Raw genomic sequence first — 19,177 nt, 5'->3', positions numbered from 1 at the left:
TCTGACACTGCCCTATTATTTCAAGCATTTGAGAAATAATCGAAAAAATATATTTATCCCCATCAATGAATTCGTTAGTTTCAATTTCAATATCCAGTGTAACGCTCCCTATTGTGTTATGCGTGTTTCAATGTAACCTTTGAGGTACCATCGAGCATGTTCTTTCCATGAAGGTTTCAAAGAGCGTCATACCACTCTTGCTCAAGAGTTGCTTCATCAGGGTAACTACATTCAAGTCCGTAGTGACGCTTTCAAAACCATTTATGGTAGACATATGCATTGGTTGGTTGTTGTTGTTGGTTTGTTGCTTTACGCCGCACTCAGCAATATTCCAGCTATACCACGGCGGTCCGGAATTAATAGAGTCTGGACCAGACAATCCAGTGATTGATATCATGAACATCGATCCACGCATTAGAATCGATGGCATTCATCAACCAAGTCAGCGAGCCTGACCACCCGATCCCGTTAGTCGCCTTTTACGACAAGCATTGTCACCTTTTACGGCAAGCATGGGTTCCTGAAGACCTCCTCTATCCCGGAATCTTCACGGGTCACATATTCATGGGGCGCATCGGTGACCAAATTGATGTCTGATACAATTGGACTTGCACTGTAAAGGAACATGTTGTACAATTCATGATAATGAATTGTATCGGACATCATTTTGGTCATTGACGATAAATGTGGAAATGTCCTCCATATGTCTACAATACACCGTTTGTAAAGTTTTACTAAGGCCTTGAAAGGTGTAACTGGCATGATAAAACTGTGGAGTTGTTTGTCGAAACCACGTGATAATAGAACCTGTTCGCCCTATTCTAACCTGCCCTAACAGCGTCACATATCAACATTCCGCCACAATGAATCCGTTTCTTGGGCTCGGTCTTGTCATATGACTCAAGGTATCCGGATGGTCACAGTCAGGAATCTACAATGGCACCAGTTTCGTGCACATGACACATGACATGACATGACAAGGCGGCAGTCGTGAACCTGTACGAACACATCTATCAACTTTCAACTATGACCACCAGAATCGTTCATGAAATGTATATTGGTGGGGAACATTATGGCATCCTCAGACCATCACCTAATTATTCTGTTGAATTCAATTTGATAATGACATGCATCGCGTAATAAAGAAAATACTAAACTCGCCCCTGTGTAATACCAATTTTATGAAACTCGTGAACAAGTCTGGTGTCTGACCAGCTTTCCCTCGTCAAATACCAGGCCTATTCGCTCGTTTCATACCGGTATTCCACGGGAGCGCGTTTAGTACTCTTTATTTTCCACATGTTTCTGTAATGCTTGACACATCACACGAGCGCCTAAATATAGTAGTTCACCACTACTGCTTACATTAAATAATACTACATTCCTGACAACTAATCACTGTCCAAACATAATGCAATGAGTTTCTACCGAATCTAAACAGAAACAGTGTAATACAGATACAATCATTGTTTAACAATAGATTACACTGCCATACAATAACTGTCGCCAGATTCTGTTTTTTACTGTTATAGTCACGTGAACAAGTTGGTCCAGTTCTAATAATACGGATTCCTTCCATTTCTGTCCGAGATTACCTACAGGGTTGGTGTGTCGAGTGTAACTCGTGTCTGTCCGGAACAAGCTTCGTGACGATCGAAGACTTTCGTTTTGGGTACGGAAAGGTGCGAGTGGTGACGGATGAAGACTCATTGTTCTGTTGTGGCGATTGTTTGAATAAGGATTGTTTGTCAGTAAACACCCACGACCAGGATTGAGGCTTCTCGCGAAAGAAAACACACAGGTGCTACAAGGTGTGAATTGACAACATATATTGTCGTGAGACAATTTGCACCTTTGTACATAAAACCTTGAAATCAATCAAAATACAAATGGAAGAAGGTAACATATGGATAAAACCAATACCTCAAGACTCATAGGCATGATAGACAATAGTTAACGGCTGCTGGCGTAAATGCCCCTGTGTTTAGACTTGTGCTCACATGTTCCCGTGTTTTTTTCAGTTGAACAATTGACTTGCCTTTGCATGTGTTTGTGACGGGTGCCACCGGTGCTACAGGATACGCTCACCTTTTCGCGGGCACCTAGTATCATCACTATTTGATAGTGGGGGGTGGGGGAGGAAAGGGGGTGGGTTGCTGTTGTTTTCAGGAAGTGTTACGATAACTAGGTGGCGCGTCACAGAGGGACCACGGGGCATTGCTTGCTGTTTCAATTGGCGCTGAGTCATGACAAATGTTCGTAACCCCAATGCGCACCAGGACACGATTTTTGTCTGTCCATGAAACCAGGTCACAAACATAGTGAGCCGTGGCGATCGTTGACACCACCATCTGTACAATATCGTAGAGACACGAATCTACACATGAGAAATAGAACGCCCTTGTCAACTGTGTCTATTTGTATAGGACGTTTTCAGCCTTAGAAAGTTTCGAGGTTAACGGAACAAATATAACTATTTCTTTAGAACGGACAGTGTTTCACGCGTTAGGGCTCTATGTGAACCCAGGAATCTCTATAAACAGACCTCCTGTAAACCAAGAAGTAACCATTGCATTGAGGCGTTCCAGTCGCACGGGCCATGATCGCGAACAGTGTCCCTTGGTTAGAATAGGTCCCCAGCAAACTATGCTGGTCGTGAAGAGGCGACTTAATGAATCGGGTGGTCAGGCTCGGTGACTGGTGACCCGGGTAATTGTTGGTCTAACAATCTTCCCTGAAGACCAGGGTAACTGTTGGTCTAACAATCTTCCCTGAAGACCCGGGTAACTGTTGGTCTAACCATCTTCCCTGTAGACCCGTGTAATTGTTGGTCTAACAATCTTCACTGTAGACCCGTGTAATTGTTGGTCTAATTATCTTCCCTGTAGACCCGTGTAATTGTTGGTCTAACAATCTTCAAAGAAGACCCGTGTAATTGTTGGTCTAACAATCTTCACTGTAGACCCGTGTAATTGTTGGCCTAACAATCTTTAATGAAGACCCGTGTAATTGTTGGTCTAACAATCTTCACTGTAGACCCGTGTAATTGTTGGTCTAACAATCTTCAATGAAGACCCGTGTAATTGTTGGTCTAACAATCTTCACTGTAGACCAATGTAATTGTTGGTCTAACAATCTTCCTTTTAGACCCATGTAATTGTTGGTCTAACAATCTTCCTTGTAGACCCGTGTAGTTGTTGGTATAACAATCATCCCTTTGGACCCGTGTAATTGTTGGTCTAACAATCTTCTCTGTAGACCCGTGTAATTGTTGGTCTATTCACGTTAAATCCATATAATCATTAATTTAATAATCTACACTTCAGACTAATGTAATCTTAAGTCTGGTAGATATGATAGATCCATGTAATAGGTAGTCTTATATATAGTACATTAAACCCGTGTCATCGTTATTTATTTACCTCCATTAAGAAACTTGCAATTCCATTGGTTAAACCGTACCACGTGACGAAACAATACATTTCAATGGTGACCCCCAAATCATGTGACTGACACTGACCTCGAATATTGACTCGTCAAATGATCAATATTGACCTGTCACGGAATGAATATTGACTCGTCTGCTAGAAATCAAGATTGCGTCTGGTACGAACATGTCACGGCTTGCAGCAAAGTTATTGTAATGAAACAGAGGACGGTTTTAAGACTTCATAAACATTAAAGTGAATTTTGATATATCAAAAGGAATGATTACTCTTGACGAGGTCAATATGCGAAAACCACGACCCTCGGACCTGAGTAATTATTTGTATAATGAAAACTCCTAAACTTTTAATCTTTAGTCTTATATACACGTGAAACAAATGTAATGGATTGTCAAATATTTGCACACTATAGATCCAAGCAATCGTTAGTCAGATATTCTGCACTTTGGGCCCATGTAATCGTTAGACTTATACACGTGGGACAGATATAAGTGATTATCAAATATTTGCACACTACAGACCCATATAATAGTTAGTTTAAAGTCAATCATGAATACACGTTGATATAACTGACGTCACGTTTTTTCTACTTTAGTTACAGATTTCACAACAATAAATCTATGCGCGTTCCTAATTCTCCGCCACCCTACAGAGCCACGTAAATACAAGCGAGAAAACATTTTCCATAATCATAATAGGTATCTTTATGAAACTGCTTTATTTAACAATTTAAGCGACAGAGCTCATTTCCATAATCCATTGTTCGATCCTGACCATATCATCTGCAGACCCGTGAAGATCCGGGGTAGAATAGGTCTTCAGCAACCCATACTTGCCGTAAAAGGCAACTATGGTTGTCGTGAAAGGCGACTAACGGGATCGGGTGGTAAGGCTCGCTGACTTGGTTGAGCATGTCATCGATCCCAATTGCGTGGATCGATGCTCATGATGTCAATCACTGAATTGTCTGGTCCAGACTCTATTATTTCCAGACCGCCGTCATATAGCTGTAATATCGCTGAGTGTAGCGTTAAACAAACAAACAAACGCGAATGTCCGGATCTTGTTGAATGACAACAAACAAACAAACAAACATATCATCTGCATGTTTATATGAATCACAACAGCTGTTTCGTGTCGACTTCAACATTGAAAGCATAAGTATAACCCAGAAATCTATAGGTAAAAGAATTTAGCGTGAAACCAACAAAGAACAAAGGAAATGGGTATACATGTATCAATTGTGTTATAAAATGAACTAAGTTTATAAACTAATACAAATTACTGCAAAGTGATTACAAAGCCAGTATAGAATACGCTGCAGTACAAACTTCAACGACAGTACATTTGCAATGGCAGCATACCATACAGAAGCAGTAGTAATAACTGGAAAGTGATAATAATATCCATTAAGCTGCAACAGTGGTCAAGCCTCCAAAAAGACCCAGAGTGAAAACGGTTTGATGTAATGTGAGATGCAATGTGAGATTTATATAGGCACACCCTTGCCCCCTTATATAGTCTTGGTGGCTGGTGTGTTGTTTAACGCCGCACTCAGCAATATTCCAGCTATATGACGGCGGTCTGCAAATAATCGGGTCTGGACCAGACAATCAGTGATTAGATAGTCTAAATACCGAAGGGAAGGTTTTATACAGAGCTGTATAGGCAAGATGTTTCAGAAGATTCCAGATTACGCTTGACTCAATAGAATTACAACATTGTTCTAGAATACATTACACTGCCATATAACGGTATGAAACATATTTTGAACTAGGTGTTCGCGAAAAGGCGAGCGTATCCTGCACTGCCGGTGGCGCCTGTCACAAACACAAGCAAAGGCAAGTCAAATATTAACCTAAACAAACCAACGCGGTGAATTGCATCAGGAATTATTTTTGACACTTATGTCTTTGTCCCTAAATTTGAAAATATCTACATATGTACCATACCTATTTTTGAAAGTTTAAATAACGTTTTGAAAACTTAATAAATTTGAATGCTGTAACACAGCGGCTGAAACTGCTGGAATATTGCTCGACATCGAGAGAAAGTTGACTATGTGAACCTTATAGTCATCTTTCTTGTCACACAGTCTTGTGGGAAGTTTTGTCACTCTGAATCTTTTTTCATAGATCTAAATACAGTCAAGTCTCGTTAATCCGACATCGTTGGTTGCACATGATTGTGTCGGATTAACGAGTATGTCGGATTAACGAAATTAAGTGATTTGTGATCGAAAATCGGACGTCTTCACGATAGATAATAACCGTGTGTACTTTGTAATAAAATCATTAAAGACGAAATATTTATATTGTTATGTTGTTTATTCATTCATTCCTTCATTTATAATTAATGACAGTGCCAAAATAATGATAATTTTCCCATTTATACATAACAATAGAGACATTACTCACTGAATTTATCACATCATAGACATATGACATAGATGAAATGGTGTCACCGGTCTCGTATTTCTGGTTCAGGTAGGTTCGATCAAAGGACATAATATCGATTAGTGTTTCTGTAATTTGGTTGGTGTGTGTGTCTTAACAACGATAGCCGTTTCGTCCAGCCACTGGAGGCCCAAGTGATGACATTCCTTGGCTTCTTTCTTTTCCTTCTCAGTTTCGCGTTGGTGAATCTTTTCTTTATTTCACATACTGAAGAGGCCACAGGCCTATAGTACAAGTTGAAGAATATACAGTTTTATACAATTTATGTACATATCTCACCAGATCACCTCACGTCATTCGACCTCGCATTTCAACGCAGTCACATAATTTCAAACATTCAGTACAATACCATACCCTGTAATTTCATAATTTCTATATTACCATATCACAACTTGTTATATCATACAACATATTCTATAACATCATATCATATTGTATCATTATTATAAGATCATACTATATAGTATTATTTCATATAACATTATCATAACATACTATACATACCATCGTACCATATATCACAACTATATTGAATCACATTTCAATATGTCATATCACACAACACATTAGCAATGTCATAGCTTGTCCCATCATATCTTATCATATCATACCATATAATGCCATGTCATTCCATGCCAATTTATTTCATATCGATCAATCATATCAAGCAATCAATATTTCGCGTTCATGTGACCGGTCTCTCTTCCAACGGAAAAGCCGTATATCAAATTTAAAAAACACTCCTCTTTGTCCCTCAGTCAGGAATTCAATTTATCCGTCAATACTTCGCGCTCAACATTTTGGGCGTCTGGGCCTCGTTTAGGTGTTTGGGTCGTGTGTGACAGTTTGACATGCATGTATCTCACCAAGTTTAATTGACTAGTGGTAGAGCGTTCGCGCGGAGAGCGGAAGGTCCGGGGTTCGATTCCCGGCCGCGTCATACCAAAAGACGTTAAAAGATGGTACTTGTTGTAACCCTGTCTGGCGCTCGGCATAAAGGGGCTTAAACAAGGACTGGTCGGCTCGGAGTCAGTATACTGTGTCTGAGTGGGGTATCCATGTTAAACTGCAGCATGGTATCTCAGTGAGCTAGCTATAAATCGGCATCAGTTTGGACTTGTACAAGCAGCCACACATACACGTGCATGCAGGTCGCTATATAAGTACACTAATATTGGATGCGACGTTAAACCCCGTTCACCTCACCTGACCTAATTGACAAGGTGTAACCTGTGACTTTGGATACACACCCACAGGCGCGAGCCTGTTTGACGTGATGACACAAAGTCATGAACTCGGCAATACGTGACAAGGGGTATTTGAACGTGACTCGTCGCTGTCCCTCATCGGGTCGCCAGTTTGGCTCAGAAATCTTAACCTTGAAAGTTTTTAGTAGTGACCATAGGAATAACTAATAAATATTTAGATAGATAGAAACAAGGAGAATGTACAGTTTACAGGAAAGTAAATGAGGTGAGATTGAGAGGTATATATGGGAAGGTGTCACTGCCGAAGTCAGTTGCATAATTACATGCCAGCATCATTTTCAGGTCAGCTTCATATACACGTCACTTTGATACACAGGTCCGTTTGATATACAGGTGTACGGGTCAGTTTCATATACACGTCCCTTTGATATACAGGTCCGTTTGATATACAGGTGTACCGGTCAGTATCATATACACGTCCCTTTGATATACAGGTCCGTTTGATATACAGGTGTACGGGTCAGTTTCATATACACGTCACTTAGATATGCAGGTCCGTTTGATATACAGGTGTACAGGTCAGTTTCATATACACGTCATTTTGATATACAGGTCCGTTTGATATACAGGTGTACGGGTCAGTTTCATATACACGTCACTTTGATATAAAGGTCCGTTTGATATACAGGTGTACGGGTCAGTTTCATATAAATGTCCTTTTGATATACGGGTCCGTTTGATATACAGATGTACGGGTCAGTTTCATATACACGTCACTTTGATGTACAGGTCCGTTTGATATACGGGTGTACGGGTCAGTTTCATATACACGTCACTTTGATGTACAGGTCCGTTTGATATACAGGTGTACCAGTCAGTTTCATATTCACGTCACTTTGATATACAGGTCCGTTTGATATACAGGTGTACGGGTCAGTTTCATATACACATCACTTTGACATACAGGTCCGTTTGATATACAGGTGTACGGGTCAGTTTCATATACAGGTCATTTTGATATACAGGTCCGTTTGATATACAGGTGTACGGGTCAGTTTCATATACACGTCATTTTGATATACAGGTCCGTTTGATATACAGTTGTACAGGTCAGTTTCATATACACGTCATTTTGATATACAGGTAAGTGTCATATACAGGTCATTCCCATTTTCAGATCAGCTTCACGTTACGTCACTTAGATACCCAGGTCCGTTTCATATACAGGTCATTTTCATTTTCAGGTCGGCTTCATGTAACGCCTCACTGACGGACTTTAAATGGTCGATTCTGGACCAGATAAACCAATGATGAATAGAACGAGCAACGCCCCACATCGTCGGGGTACAGTGACACGTAATCACAATGCCACCCAGGCTGACCACCCGATCTCATTAGTCGCCTATCACGACCATCATTGCTGCTTGGGAGTAGCATGAAGATCCGGGGTAGAATAGGTCTTCAGCAACCCATGCTTGCCGTCAAAGGCGACTATGCTTGTCGTAAAAGGCGACTAACGGGATCGGGTGGTCAGCATTGGTTCATGCATGTCATCGGTCCCAATTGTGTGAACTGACAGGTCTGGTGGAATCACATGGTTGTCTGGTCCAGACTCGAATATTTACAAACCGCCGTCGTGCAGCTGGAATATTGCTGAGTGCGGCGTTAAACAACAAACAAACAAATAAACAAACAATGTTGCTTGGGGCCGTGAATCCCAACTGAAGAGAGAGACGAATCCACGAAGGACGTGTACTACACTAGACAGCTGTTTTATTTCCTAAAAGTATTATTTTTTACATTCGTATTCACGTACAAATGGAGTTGTGTAACAAATGCAACATCGGCAGTACTGCAAACACAAAACCACTGTCATTTGAGAGAACGTGAAATCAATGCCTGCATATGACCCTCCTGTCACCGAGGCACGTTATCAAAATAGTATCACGCGTCAGTAAATACATGTTTGTAAAGGTATGACACTTTAGCATGAACATTTGTGAAGCGCGTGGTTGGTACGTGAGTGGCGACGGCTGGCCTCCTTATAAACTGCCTTATCAACACATGGCACGTGTTTTACCTTTGGACTGCGTATTATCAGCTTTTGATACGATGGTATTACCAATATTAATTTATGGTTCAGAAATCTGGGGCTTTGAAAATTTAGAAATTATAGAAAGAATACACCTCAAATTTCTCAGACTTATCACAGGATTAAGAACTTCAACTCCTCGTTGTATGATATATGGCGAATTAGGTAGGCTACCATTAAGAATAATAATTTGTAAACGAATGATATGTTTCTGGCTCAAATTAACATATCAAACTGGTGTGTGTAAACTTTCACAGCTGTTATATAAATATCTGTCAATTAATGGGAACAAGACTATTGCATCAACAAATCCCTGGGTTAGAGGTGTAATGGATATATTAGACAGTATTGGATTATCTTATGTATTTAACAACCCGTCAATTTGCACAACAAAGTGGCTAGTGTCAGAAGTAGAGCAAATACTTAAAGATCACTTTTTCCAGAAATGGAGAAGTGACGTTAATTCTAGTTCTAAAGGCTTATACTATAAACATTAAAGGACACTCCGGTTCTCGATAAATATCTTCTATTGCCAAAACGAATAGCAATTCCAATACTACGATTTCGAACCAGTAATCATAATTTACCTAATGAGACTGGCCGATGGAAAAAAATTCCAAAGGAAAATAGAACTTGTAAATTATGTAATTCCCCATCACCATGAATTTCACTACTTATTCAGATATAATTATTTTAAAAGAGAGAGGCGAACATTTCTCTCATCATATTATACTGAAAGGCCAAATATAATAAAATTTGTAAAACTCTTATCAACAACAAACACACAGAGCAGGGCATCTGGCCGTGGTAACCGTGGCAACGGGCACGTCTCTTCATAGTTCGTGACGCAGGGACGTGTTTGAAACTGAAGCCTGACTAAAACACGTGTTGACTGGCCGTTATCAGAAACAATAACCTGCCCAGCAACACCCCCATACGCTGGCCAGGACTCCGTAGCATAACGTTTGGGGTCAAGACCAATTTGTATACTGTTAGTTGTCAAAAGATCTCGAGGGGTATTGGGTGGCATGACGGCTCTGGTACATTGGCTCATACACAGGGTACATCACGTCATAGGCCCAGAGGGATCCGTTGACAACGATTTTATCCTACCGACATTCAGTAATTCAGTAAAACGCTGTAATCTAGCCATTTTGACAGCTGTGATGACGCAAACGAGCCGGGGTTCTTCACTTCGCCAAATGCATTCGGATAAACATCAACTGATTTCACATCAATTGATTTTCAACGACACTTAGGCGAGATAAGAATGTCGCATACGGTGTGTTTCGATTGATCTCTCTGAGGGCTACATGGGCGGGCTACAGGGAAAATGACTGATTGCTCCTTATCCAATCAAAAGCTAGTATTTTAATGTAAGGTGAGATGTCTTCTTGTGTGACAGTTTACAGCGATTCTGACAAACCAGAAATTGATAGCTTGATCGACAACACAAGCACCGGAAGACAGGACAAAGCTATATTTTTTAGGTAAGGAAATGGCCAGTGAGGTTTAACGCCACGTTCAAGATTATTGCAGGCTAATACCATATTAATTGTGTTAGCTCACTGAGGTTTCAGTAACATTGATACCCCACTCAGACACAGCATACTGACTCTGAGCCAGGCAGGGTAACAACAGGTACCATCTTATACCGTGGTTTGGTATGACGTGATTCGGGATCGTGTGTGTATGTGAGTGTGTGCGTGTGCGTGTGTGTGTGTGTGTGTGCGTGCGTGTGTGTTTGTGTGTTCGTGTGTGCGTGCGTGCGTGCGCTTATGTGTGTGTGCGTGCGTGCGTGTGTGTGTGTGCGTGCGTGTATGTGTGTGTATGCGTGCGTGCGTGCGCGTGCGTGCGTGCGTGCGTACGTGTATGTGTGTGTGCGTGCGTGCGTGTATGTGTGTGTGCGTGTGTGTGCGTGCATGTGTGTATGTGTGCGTGTGTGCGTGCGTGCGTGCGTGCGTGTGTGTGTGTTATTTTGATTTTGATATTGATTTTGATTTTAATTTTGCCTGTACCTACCGACTCCTGCGTAGTGTTTTCATAAAAGTCTGGTTCAGGTTTAATTATTTACAGGTACTTACAGCTTGAACATTGCAAAGAGCGGTGTGTACAATCAAACAAACAGCCTCTTCAGTTTATCCATGTCCTTGTGTTTTGCATAGCTAACCAACAGAAGTCCAGATGAGGCAGCACTGGAGCGTACTGACGACAACAGCGATCGTCTCAATCACAGTGATTTGTTACGTGGCTAAACAACCTACGTTTAATCACTTAATCCCGACGGTTTTTAGAAACATCACCATGGCGTCTGCTAGTCTCCGGGTAACGCGTCCCAGTAACGTCACCATGACGTATTCCAGTGGCGTCAACACGACGTGTCCTAGCGTTCTCGGAGCAATGTTGTCGGGATCCTGGAAGACACGACCTTTGACAGAGACCGAGGAAAATGAAATGGAATTATTGCAACAAGTCATCATGAAGGAAAACAGCATCGCAAGTTTAGAGCGAGTCGACAAGAGATGTGGAGACATCTCGTACCCTGGATCTGGGTGGTTCCGTGCGCTGTGCGAACCGAAAGGAACTTCTCCCTGTTGTTATGGCAACGTTTGTCAAATGAAAACGGTTGAAGAATGTGCTTGTGATGGTTGCTACGACCTTCGGTCACCGATTCATGCGGAATACTCAACATGGATACCTCGTGATAGCAGGTGCGTGATTTTATTATACCACCCCCTCCCCTTGATTAAACACATCTGTGACGCCACTCCATTATTTTGCAGGAATGGAGAGTGGTTTGTCAATAACACATTATCTTGAACCACATTTCATTTGATTTAAACTTGGAATACACGAACTATGTTTTCATATTTTAACAAGGCAGGTTTTTTCAGAAAATATATGTCGGCAGCGACTTTCGAACCCGTATTGTTTGATTTGAGGAGGTCTAATTGTTGACCTCAGCTACTCGGACACATGACAATGCCGTGTGAAATTAACAATTAAATATTATCAAATAGTTGTATAATCCTCAAAGCTACAAAATGTATATAATGTTGTGTTACAGATGGTTACCTATAAAATGTTCATATTTAAGTCAATTAGATAATCCTTTGACGCGAAAATAACTCCAGGTAAACTGGGACGAGTTGGTCACGAATGGGGAAATTACCCCGGCGACTTCGCCTCTTTCCGTAACCGCACCGAATTCGATACATTAATGGTTGACATTCGCGGGGTGGGGTTATTAGAGATAAGAGTTGGTGGTTACCCAAATGCTGAAATGCTGACAAGGGGAATGACTTTAGCTTTTCAAAAGGAATCGCTCCCTTTATGTCAAGCATTATTCCGGCAGCTCCATATTTTGAGGTACAATCGAGCAAGCCCTTTCTACGAAGAGCGTCATACGATTCCTGCTCAAAAGCTGTTTGATCAAGGTTACAACTTTCAGTAAAGCTTCCAAAATGGTTTTGTGCTACACATGTGGAGGGCATTTCCAAATTTGACGAAAATGAAGTCCTATGCAATTCCCTATTTTGACTTATACAATGTGATTCCGTGTTTTTTAGGTGAACAGTTGACTTGCCTTTGCATGTGTTTTGACGGGTGCAGGATACGCTCACCTTTTCGCGAACGCCACTATTCACTATTTGATAGTGATTCGCAGGCTTTTATTAATATGAATATTTAGTATATTAAGCCCGTTAAATTCACCAAATAATACTAAAATGTGTTCAAATGGTCCCAAATGGTCCCTTCACAAGACGACTTTTCCGTGTATGCTCTGTAGGTATAACGTATGACGTACATTGGACATTGTAAAGCGTGGAGGATATTTCACAATGCAACATATTGTTATTTTGGGAATACAATTCCTTTATACTTTACAGTAAAGTACCAAGTATAGTACCTTATTGAGTCCAGTGCAGGATTCAGACCCACAGGTAATTGTGACAGATGTCACAATTAGATTGTGACCTCACACATGTGCTTCGTATAGATATTTCAGTAACGAACATGTGTCACGTTTACCTCAGAAATTCAATCTGTTGAATCTCATGGCAACATTGATTTTTTGACTTGATGTTTGCTCATGTCATAGAGCTCCTGAAACAATTGTCATCAATGCCATTTGGATAATATATACGATTTTGTGTCCCCCCACACCCCTCTCTCTCTCTCTCTCTCTCTCTCATACCCACACATACACTCTCTCTTTTTCTCACACACCCTCTCTTTTTTCTCTCTCTCTCTCTCTCTCTCTCTCTCTCTCTCTCTCTCTCTCTCTCTCTCTCTCTCTCTCTCTCTCTCTCTCTCTCTCTCTCTCTCTCATACCCACACATACACTCTCTCTTTTTCTCACACACTCTCCCTTTTGTTCTCTATCCCTATCTCTGTCTTTTTCTCACACACTCTCTCTTCTCTCTCTCTCTCTCTCTCTCTCTCTCTCTCTCTCTCTCATCCCACACATACACTCTCTCTTTTTCTCACACACTCTCCCTTTTGTTCTCTATCCCTATCTCTGTATTTTTCTCACACACTCTCTCTTCTCTCTCTCTCTCTCTCTCTCTCTCTCTCTCTCTCTCTCTCTCATACCCACACATACACTCTCTCTTTTTCTCACACACTCTCCCTTTTGTTCTCTATCCCTATCTCTATCTCTGTCTTTTTCTCACACACTCTCTCTTCTCTCTCTCTCTCTCTCTCTCTCATACCCACACATACACTCTCTCTTTTTCTCACACACTCTCCCTTTTGTTCTCTATCCCTATCTCTATCTCTGTCTTTTTCTCACACACTCTCTCTTCTCTCTCTCTCTCTCTCTCTCTCTCATACCCACACATACACTCTCTCTTTTTCTCACACACTCTCCCTTTTGTTCTCTATCCCTATCTCTGTCTTTTTCTCACACACTCTCTCTTCTCTCTCTCTCTCTCTCTCTCTCTCTCTCATCCCACACATACACTCTCTCTTTTTCTCACACACTCTCCCTTTTGTTCTCTATCCCTGTCTCTGTCTTTTTCTCACACACTCTCTCTTCTCTCCTCTCTCTCTCTCTCTCTCTCTCTCTCTCTCTCTCTCTCATACCCACACATACACTCTCTCTTTTTCTCACACACTCTCCCTTTTGTTCTCTATCCCTATCTCTATCTCTGTCTTTTTCTCACACACTCTCTCTTCTCTCTCTCTCTCTCTCTCTCTCTCTCATATCCACACATGCACTCTCTCTTTTTCTCACACACTCTCCCTTTTGTTCTCTATCCCTATCTCTGTCTTTTTCTCACACACTCTCTCTTCTCTCTCTCTCTCTCTCTCTCTCATCCCACACATACACTCTCTCTTTTTCTCACACACTCTCCCTTTTGTTCTCTATCCCTATCTCTATCTCTGTCTTTTTCTCACACACTCTCTCTTCTCTCTCTCTCTCTCTCTCTCTCTCTCTCTCTCACTCTCCCCTCTCTCTCTCTCTCTCTGTCTGATATATGTTCGTACGTGGCTCAGCAATGTCCTTATATTGTTATAACAAAGGTAATCTCTTATTCCTCAATCACGTCTGAGCTTTTCATTTAGGTGCAAGATGGAAACGTTCACGTCGGGGACGGCATGTCAACTCCTTCGCGGTGGAACATACCACTTCTACGGCGACTCTCTGGTCAGGCAGATGTTCCTGGCCTTTATCATCATACTCAAGGGAGACTATCAACATGGTGGACTACGACCCGATGCGCCAATAGGTATGACTGTTGACTCATTTGGAGATGACCGCCACCGTGGCCTAGTGGGTAGAGCGTCTGCCCGTGGAGCGTAAGCTCGGTGGTACGATCCCCGAACGCATGACACCAAAACACATTAAAATATGGTACTTGTTGTCGGCTTGGATTCATTATAGTGTCTGAGCGGGGCATAAGTCACACACACGCACACGCACACGCACACGCACACGCACACGCACACGCACACACGTGTCACACGTGTCACACATGTCAGCCCGAGTGATAATAAAACTTCAGTTGTGTCATACACTTCAGTTGATGATAATAACCTTTGTTTCAGGGGGCGGTCGGGTAGCCTAGTGGTTAAAGCGTTCGCTCGTCACGTCGATTCTTGACATGGGTAAAATGTGTGAAGCTCATTTCTGGTGTCCCCCGCCGTGATATTGCTGGTATATTGCTAAAAGCGGCGTAAAACCAAACTCATCCAACCATCCTTTGTTTCAGATGCTAAAAGGAATTGTGCAGGGATGTATGTCTTTCCGATGAGAAGCTGCCGCCAGTATATTGATTATGCTCCAACACTGTGTAACGGAACAGTCAAGGCTGTATTTCGGGCACACACAGATTCTGGTTCAATATCAAGGATGACAAAATATGTGAAACAGCTTCTGGACAAACGACGGTCCATGGTTCTGTTTGGCTGTGGACTGTGGAAATTCTTTAACAGACAGGACACGGAGAACTATGCCATGTCTGTCATAAATACAGTTCATCGGGGGAAGAAACGGACCTGGCCAAAACTGGTCTGGTCTGGGTTCCATCAGTTCGGCATCTGGCGAAGAGCATTTGTAAAGGGAGTAGACAATGAACATGCAGAGCTTTTCAACAGACACATGAGGAAGGTCGTAGAGGAGCACAGTGTCCCTATGTTCGACTCTTTCAACTTGACAAGAGAAGTCCACAGCGTTGACGGGACTCATTACGGCGCAGGTGTTAACTTTCTTAAAGCTCAAATTTACTTGAATTATATAAAAGAACTTCAAACACAAGGCAGGTGGGAATAAAACTATCGACAGAAATACGAAATTGCGTTTTGTTTTGGTGTCATACGTCATGCACTATTAGTTCTCTACAAATATTTTTCATGAATTAATAGTGATTTAGTAAATATATTGTAATAATATATGTAAATGCATAAATGCATGATAAAGACACTGACGTGGACGTTAAGTCCCCTTTACACAGGGCCTCGACCTTTGTGCCACCTTTGTGCGATCAAAACCTGGCCAGGACGCTTAATGGTCGCCTAAATCCAGAAAACCATGTTTCTGTGTAACTGCTCCAGCAGTTGTTCAGCAGTAACTGCTCGAGTTGTTCAGCGTCAACCACAATGAACAGGTACAAGCCCTCTATTTATAGGCAGGCTGAGGAGCACTACAGGTAGCTCAAAAGAGGCAGAAAAGAGGCAGAAGAATTGCCATGATGTCTCAAGGGTTGTCGTGGTCGCCGAATATAGGCACGGCGGCCACCAGAGTCATCGTTCAATGCACGCTGTTGGTCGCCCAAAGGAGGCACAAGGGAGGCAGAAACATCTCCCAGATTGACGTGAATATTTTTCAGCAGAACGCATCTATTACCTGGCGACCATTTGGCGACCACTGTGCCTTCATTCTGCAACAACGACAATGCTTGTGCCTCCCTTCTGCCTCCTTTGATCCACCTTTGAGCATCCAACCTCCTCAGCGACCTTTGTGCGACTGTTTTAAAAATGTTCATGTTCAAAACTTCACGGCGACCATGGCGTCCATGGCGATGTCTCATCCTCCTGTGTACCACCTTGGAACGACCTAGGCAACCATTCTGTCTCCTATGAGCATCCAACGACGACCAGGCAAACTTTATGGTCGCACGCGGGGGGCACAAAGGTCGCCATCCTGTGTAAAGGCCCCATTATCAAGTGTGATAAATCCAGATGTTTCCTCAATATCAATAGGCCTGACATAGACAGTGTGATTGATGGGAGGCCTATTGATTTCAACAGTTTGCGCCAGTTCAAGGTTACAAGGTTGGTACTGATGTATTCCCAGTGTTATTGAACATATATACGTAGTGTTGATATTGAGTTTTATAACTGTACGTCCTGTTACGAGTTGTTTCCTAATTTGAAAAGCAAAAGTGTACCCTGACAAAAAAGTTCGTTAAGAATTAAATGTGAAATCAGTAAATAACCACACAAGATCAATGAATAATTAAAACTAATATTGAAAACCCAGGAATTGGTTTACAGTCATAAAAGGTAATACAATGGATCAAATATGTGGCAACTGTAATAAATAGCAGGCTCTATTGATAAGTTAGTGGATCGACGAATGTCCAGGACCCGTGAACATCCGGGGTAGAATAGGTCTTCAGCAGCCCATGTTTGCTGTAAAAGGCGACTATGCTTGTCTTAAGAGGCGACTAATGGGATTGGGTGGTCAGGCTCGCTGACTTGGTTGATGCATGTTATAGTATCCAAATTGCATGGATCGATGCTCATGATGTCAATCACTGGATGTCAGGTCCAGACGTGATAATTTACAGACCGCCGTCATACAGCGGGAATATTGCTGAGTGCGGCGTTAACAAACAAAAAAACAAATACGAATGTCCAGATTTTGTCGAATGATTTGAATGATGCAGGTGCTCCGTTCTTGCACCCGGGGAACAGCATTGGCAGCAGGCAGAAAACTCGGTGTTGTTAGATTGGTATCCCGCCCGCGCACTTTAAATAAATAAGTTGGAGCGTAGAAATTAAAGCACAAAACCATTTTCAATTTAATAAAAAAATATCGATTGTGTGATTCCGAATATATCTTGAGTGTGACTGTTTATGAATCACCATCGAATCGTGATGATATCATGTGTTCGCGAAAAGGTGAGCGTATACTGTCCCACCGGTGGCACCCCTTACAAACCCATGCAAAGGCAAGTCAATTGTTCATCCGAAAAACACGGGATCATATTGTACACGTCAAGATATGGAATTGTATCGGACAACTTTGTTGTCGCTGATGCGTCAAATTTGGAAATATCCTCCACGTGTCTACCATAAAACGTTTTGAATGTTTACAGGGGTCGTGAATGTTGTAACCTTGATCAAACAACTTCTTAGCAAGAGTTGTAGGACGCTCTTTGAAATCATGGTGGAAAAAGCATACTCGATTGTACCTCAAAAGTTTTGAAATTTAGAAAAACAACGACTGGGGCTGCAGGAATATTGCTCGACATTAAGGGAAGGTTGACTACTGGAAAGTTGATGTCATATTACTCTTGTCATACAGTCATGTGGAGAGTGTTTTGTCACTCTGAATCTTTATGCATAGATCTAAATATGAAACAGATGAAGCGGTATCACTGGTCTCCTTTATTTCTATTTCAGCTGGGTAAATCAGTGGAAGGGAATTGGCTATTTGTTTCTTATTGACCGGTATCAGATCATGGATATACTGTAAACAGCTTTATTTCTGCGCCGTTAAAATATTGCGAATACCACACGAAAGACAATACTGCGACGAGATATATTTGCGAGTTGCCGTGTTGAGATGACCCCTCGATTACCACACAATAGACAGCTTCTCTCCGAAGCGAGTTAATCTGAGTTGGCCGGAAAGTTGACCGAAAGGGATTGCGACCAACTCAGTGTCATGACTGTGAGTTTGAATGCAAACTATATAAGAAGACACTAATTGGTCTGTTTACACTGTCATTTGTGATGTATTGTGTGACCATTCTGCATTCATTTGTGTTTTTAACTTATTGGGTAACTTGTGGTTCTGGTTGATGATTTCAACATTTGATGACGTGTTGCAATGAATAAAGTATGTATGTATTATTTATACTTATTTTTGCGTTTTCAATTTTTTGCGATTGAGTCTCGTTCGCCAACCTCGTAATAATAAAACGGTCGCAAAAAATTCCCTGTTTACCTGAAGCTAAACTTCAACTTCCTGGCCAAATTACCTTGTATTGACTTCGCCTATCCGAGCAGAATTTTTTTATTCATATGCATCAGGAAACAGATCAGCAAAAAGGGGAGCACCCATTGGGATGCCTACACCTTGCCTAAATGTCTTATCCACAAATTATACATAGATGTTATCAATGAGGTCCAGCATTTCACATATTGTTTTCTCAGTAAACTTAAGATGGCATTTGCTTTCATTTTTGACCCATTGACCTGAACGTCTGAAGATAGGTATGTAACTATATCTATGGTCGT

General features: G+C 41.6%; 1 protein-coding gene across 1 annotated transcript; it reads left to right on the top strand.

Annotated features, from left to right (window-relative positions):
• The first annotated feature begins 11,242 nt into the window (after positions 1 to 11,242).
• Positions 11,243 to 15,984, top strand: LOC124152736. Its single transcript, XM_046525777.2, has 3 exons — positions 11,243 to 11,913; positions 14,774 to 14,937; positions 15,421 to 15,984. Exons 1-3 carry the CDS (start codon positions 11,387 to 11,389, stop codon positions 15,978 to 15,980), a joined length of 1,251 nt encoding a protein of 416 aa, XP_046381733.2. The 5' UTR covers positions 11,243 to 11,386; the 3' UTR covers positions 15,981 to 15,984.
• Positions 15,985 to 19,177: the final 3,193 nt, after the last annotated feature.

Source organism: Haliotis rufescens, unplaced genomic scaffold, assembly GCF_023055435.1.
Source record: "Haliotis rufescens isolate VD_foot unplaced genomic scaffold, xgHalRufe1.0.p SCAF_8, whole genome shotgun sequence".
NCBI classification, from domain to species: domain Eukaryota; kingdom Metazoa; phylum Mollusca; class Gastropoda; order Lepetellida; family Haliotidae; genus Haliotis; species Haliotis rufescens.
This window is presented reverse-complemented; position numbering and strand designations above follow the sequence as displayed.

What these genes read in the sequence shown, in the direction of transcription:
- LOC124152736 (XM_046525777.2), top strand. Translation starts at nt 11,387, where the DNA reads ATGAGGCAGCACTGGAGCGTACTGACGACAACAGCGATCGTCTCAATC. An exon ending in TGGATACCTCGTGATAGCAG is followed by an intron (nt 11,914 to 14,773) that starts GTGCGTGATTTT and finishes CTTTTCATTTAG; the next exon opens with GTGCAAGATGGAAACGTTCA. An exon ending in ACGACCCGATGCGCCAATAG is followed by an intron (nt 14,938 to 15,420) that starts GTATGACTGTTG and finishes CCTTTGTTTCAG; the next exon opens with ATGCTAAAAGGAATTGTGCA.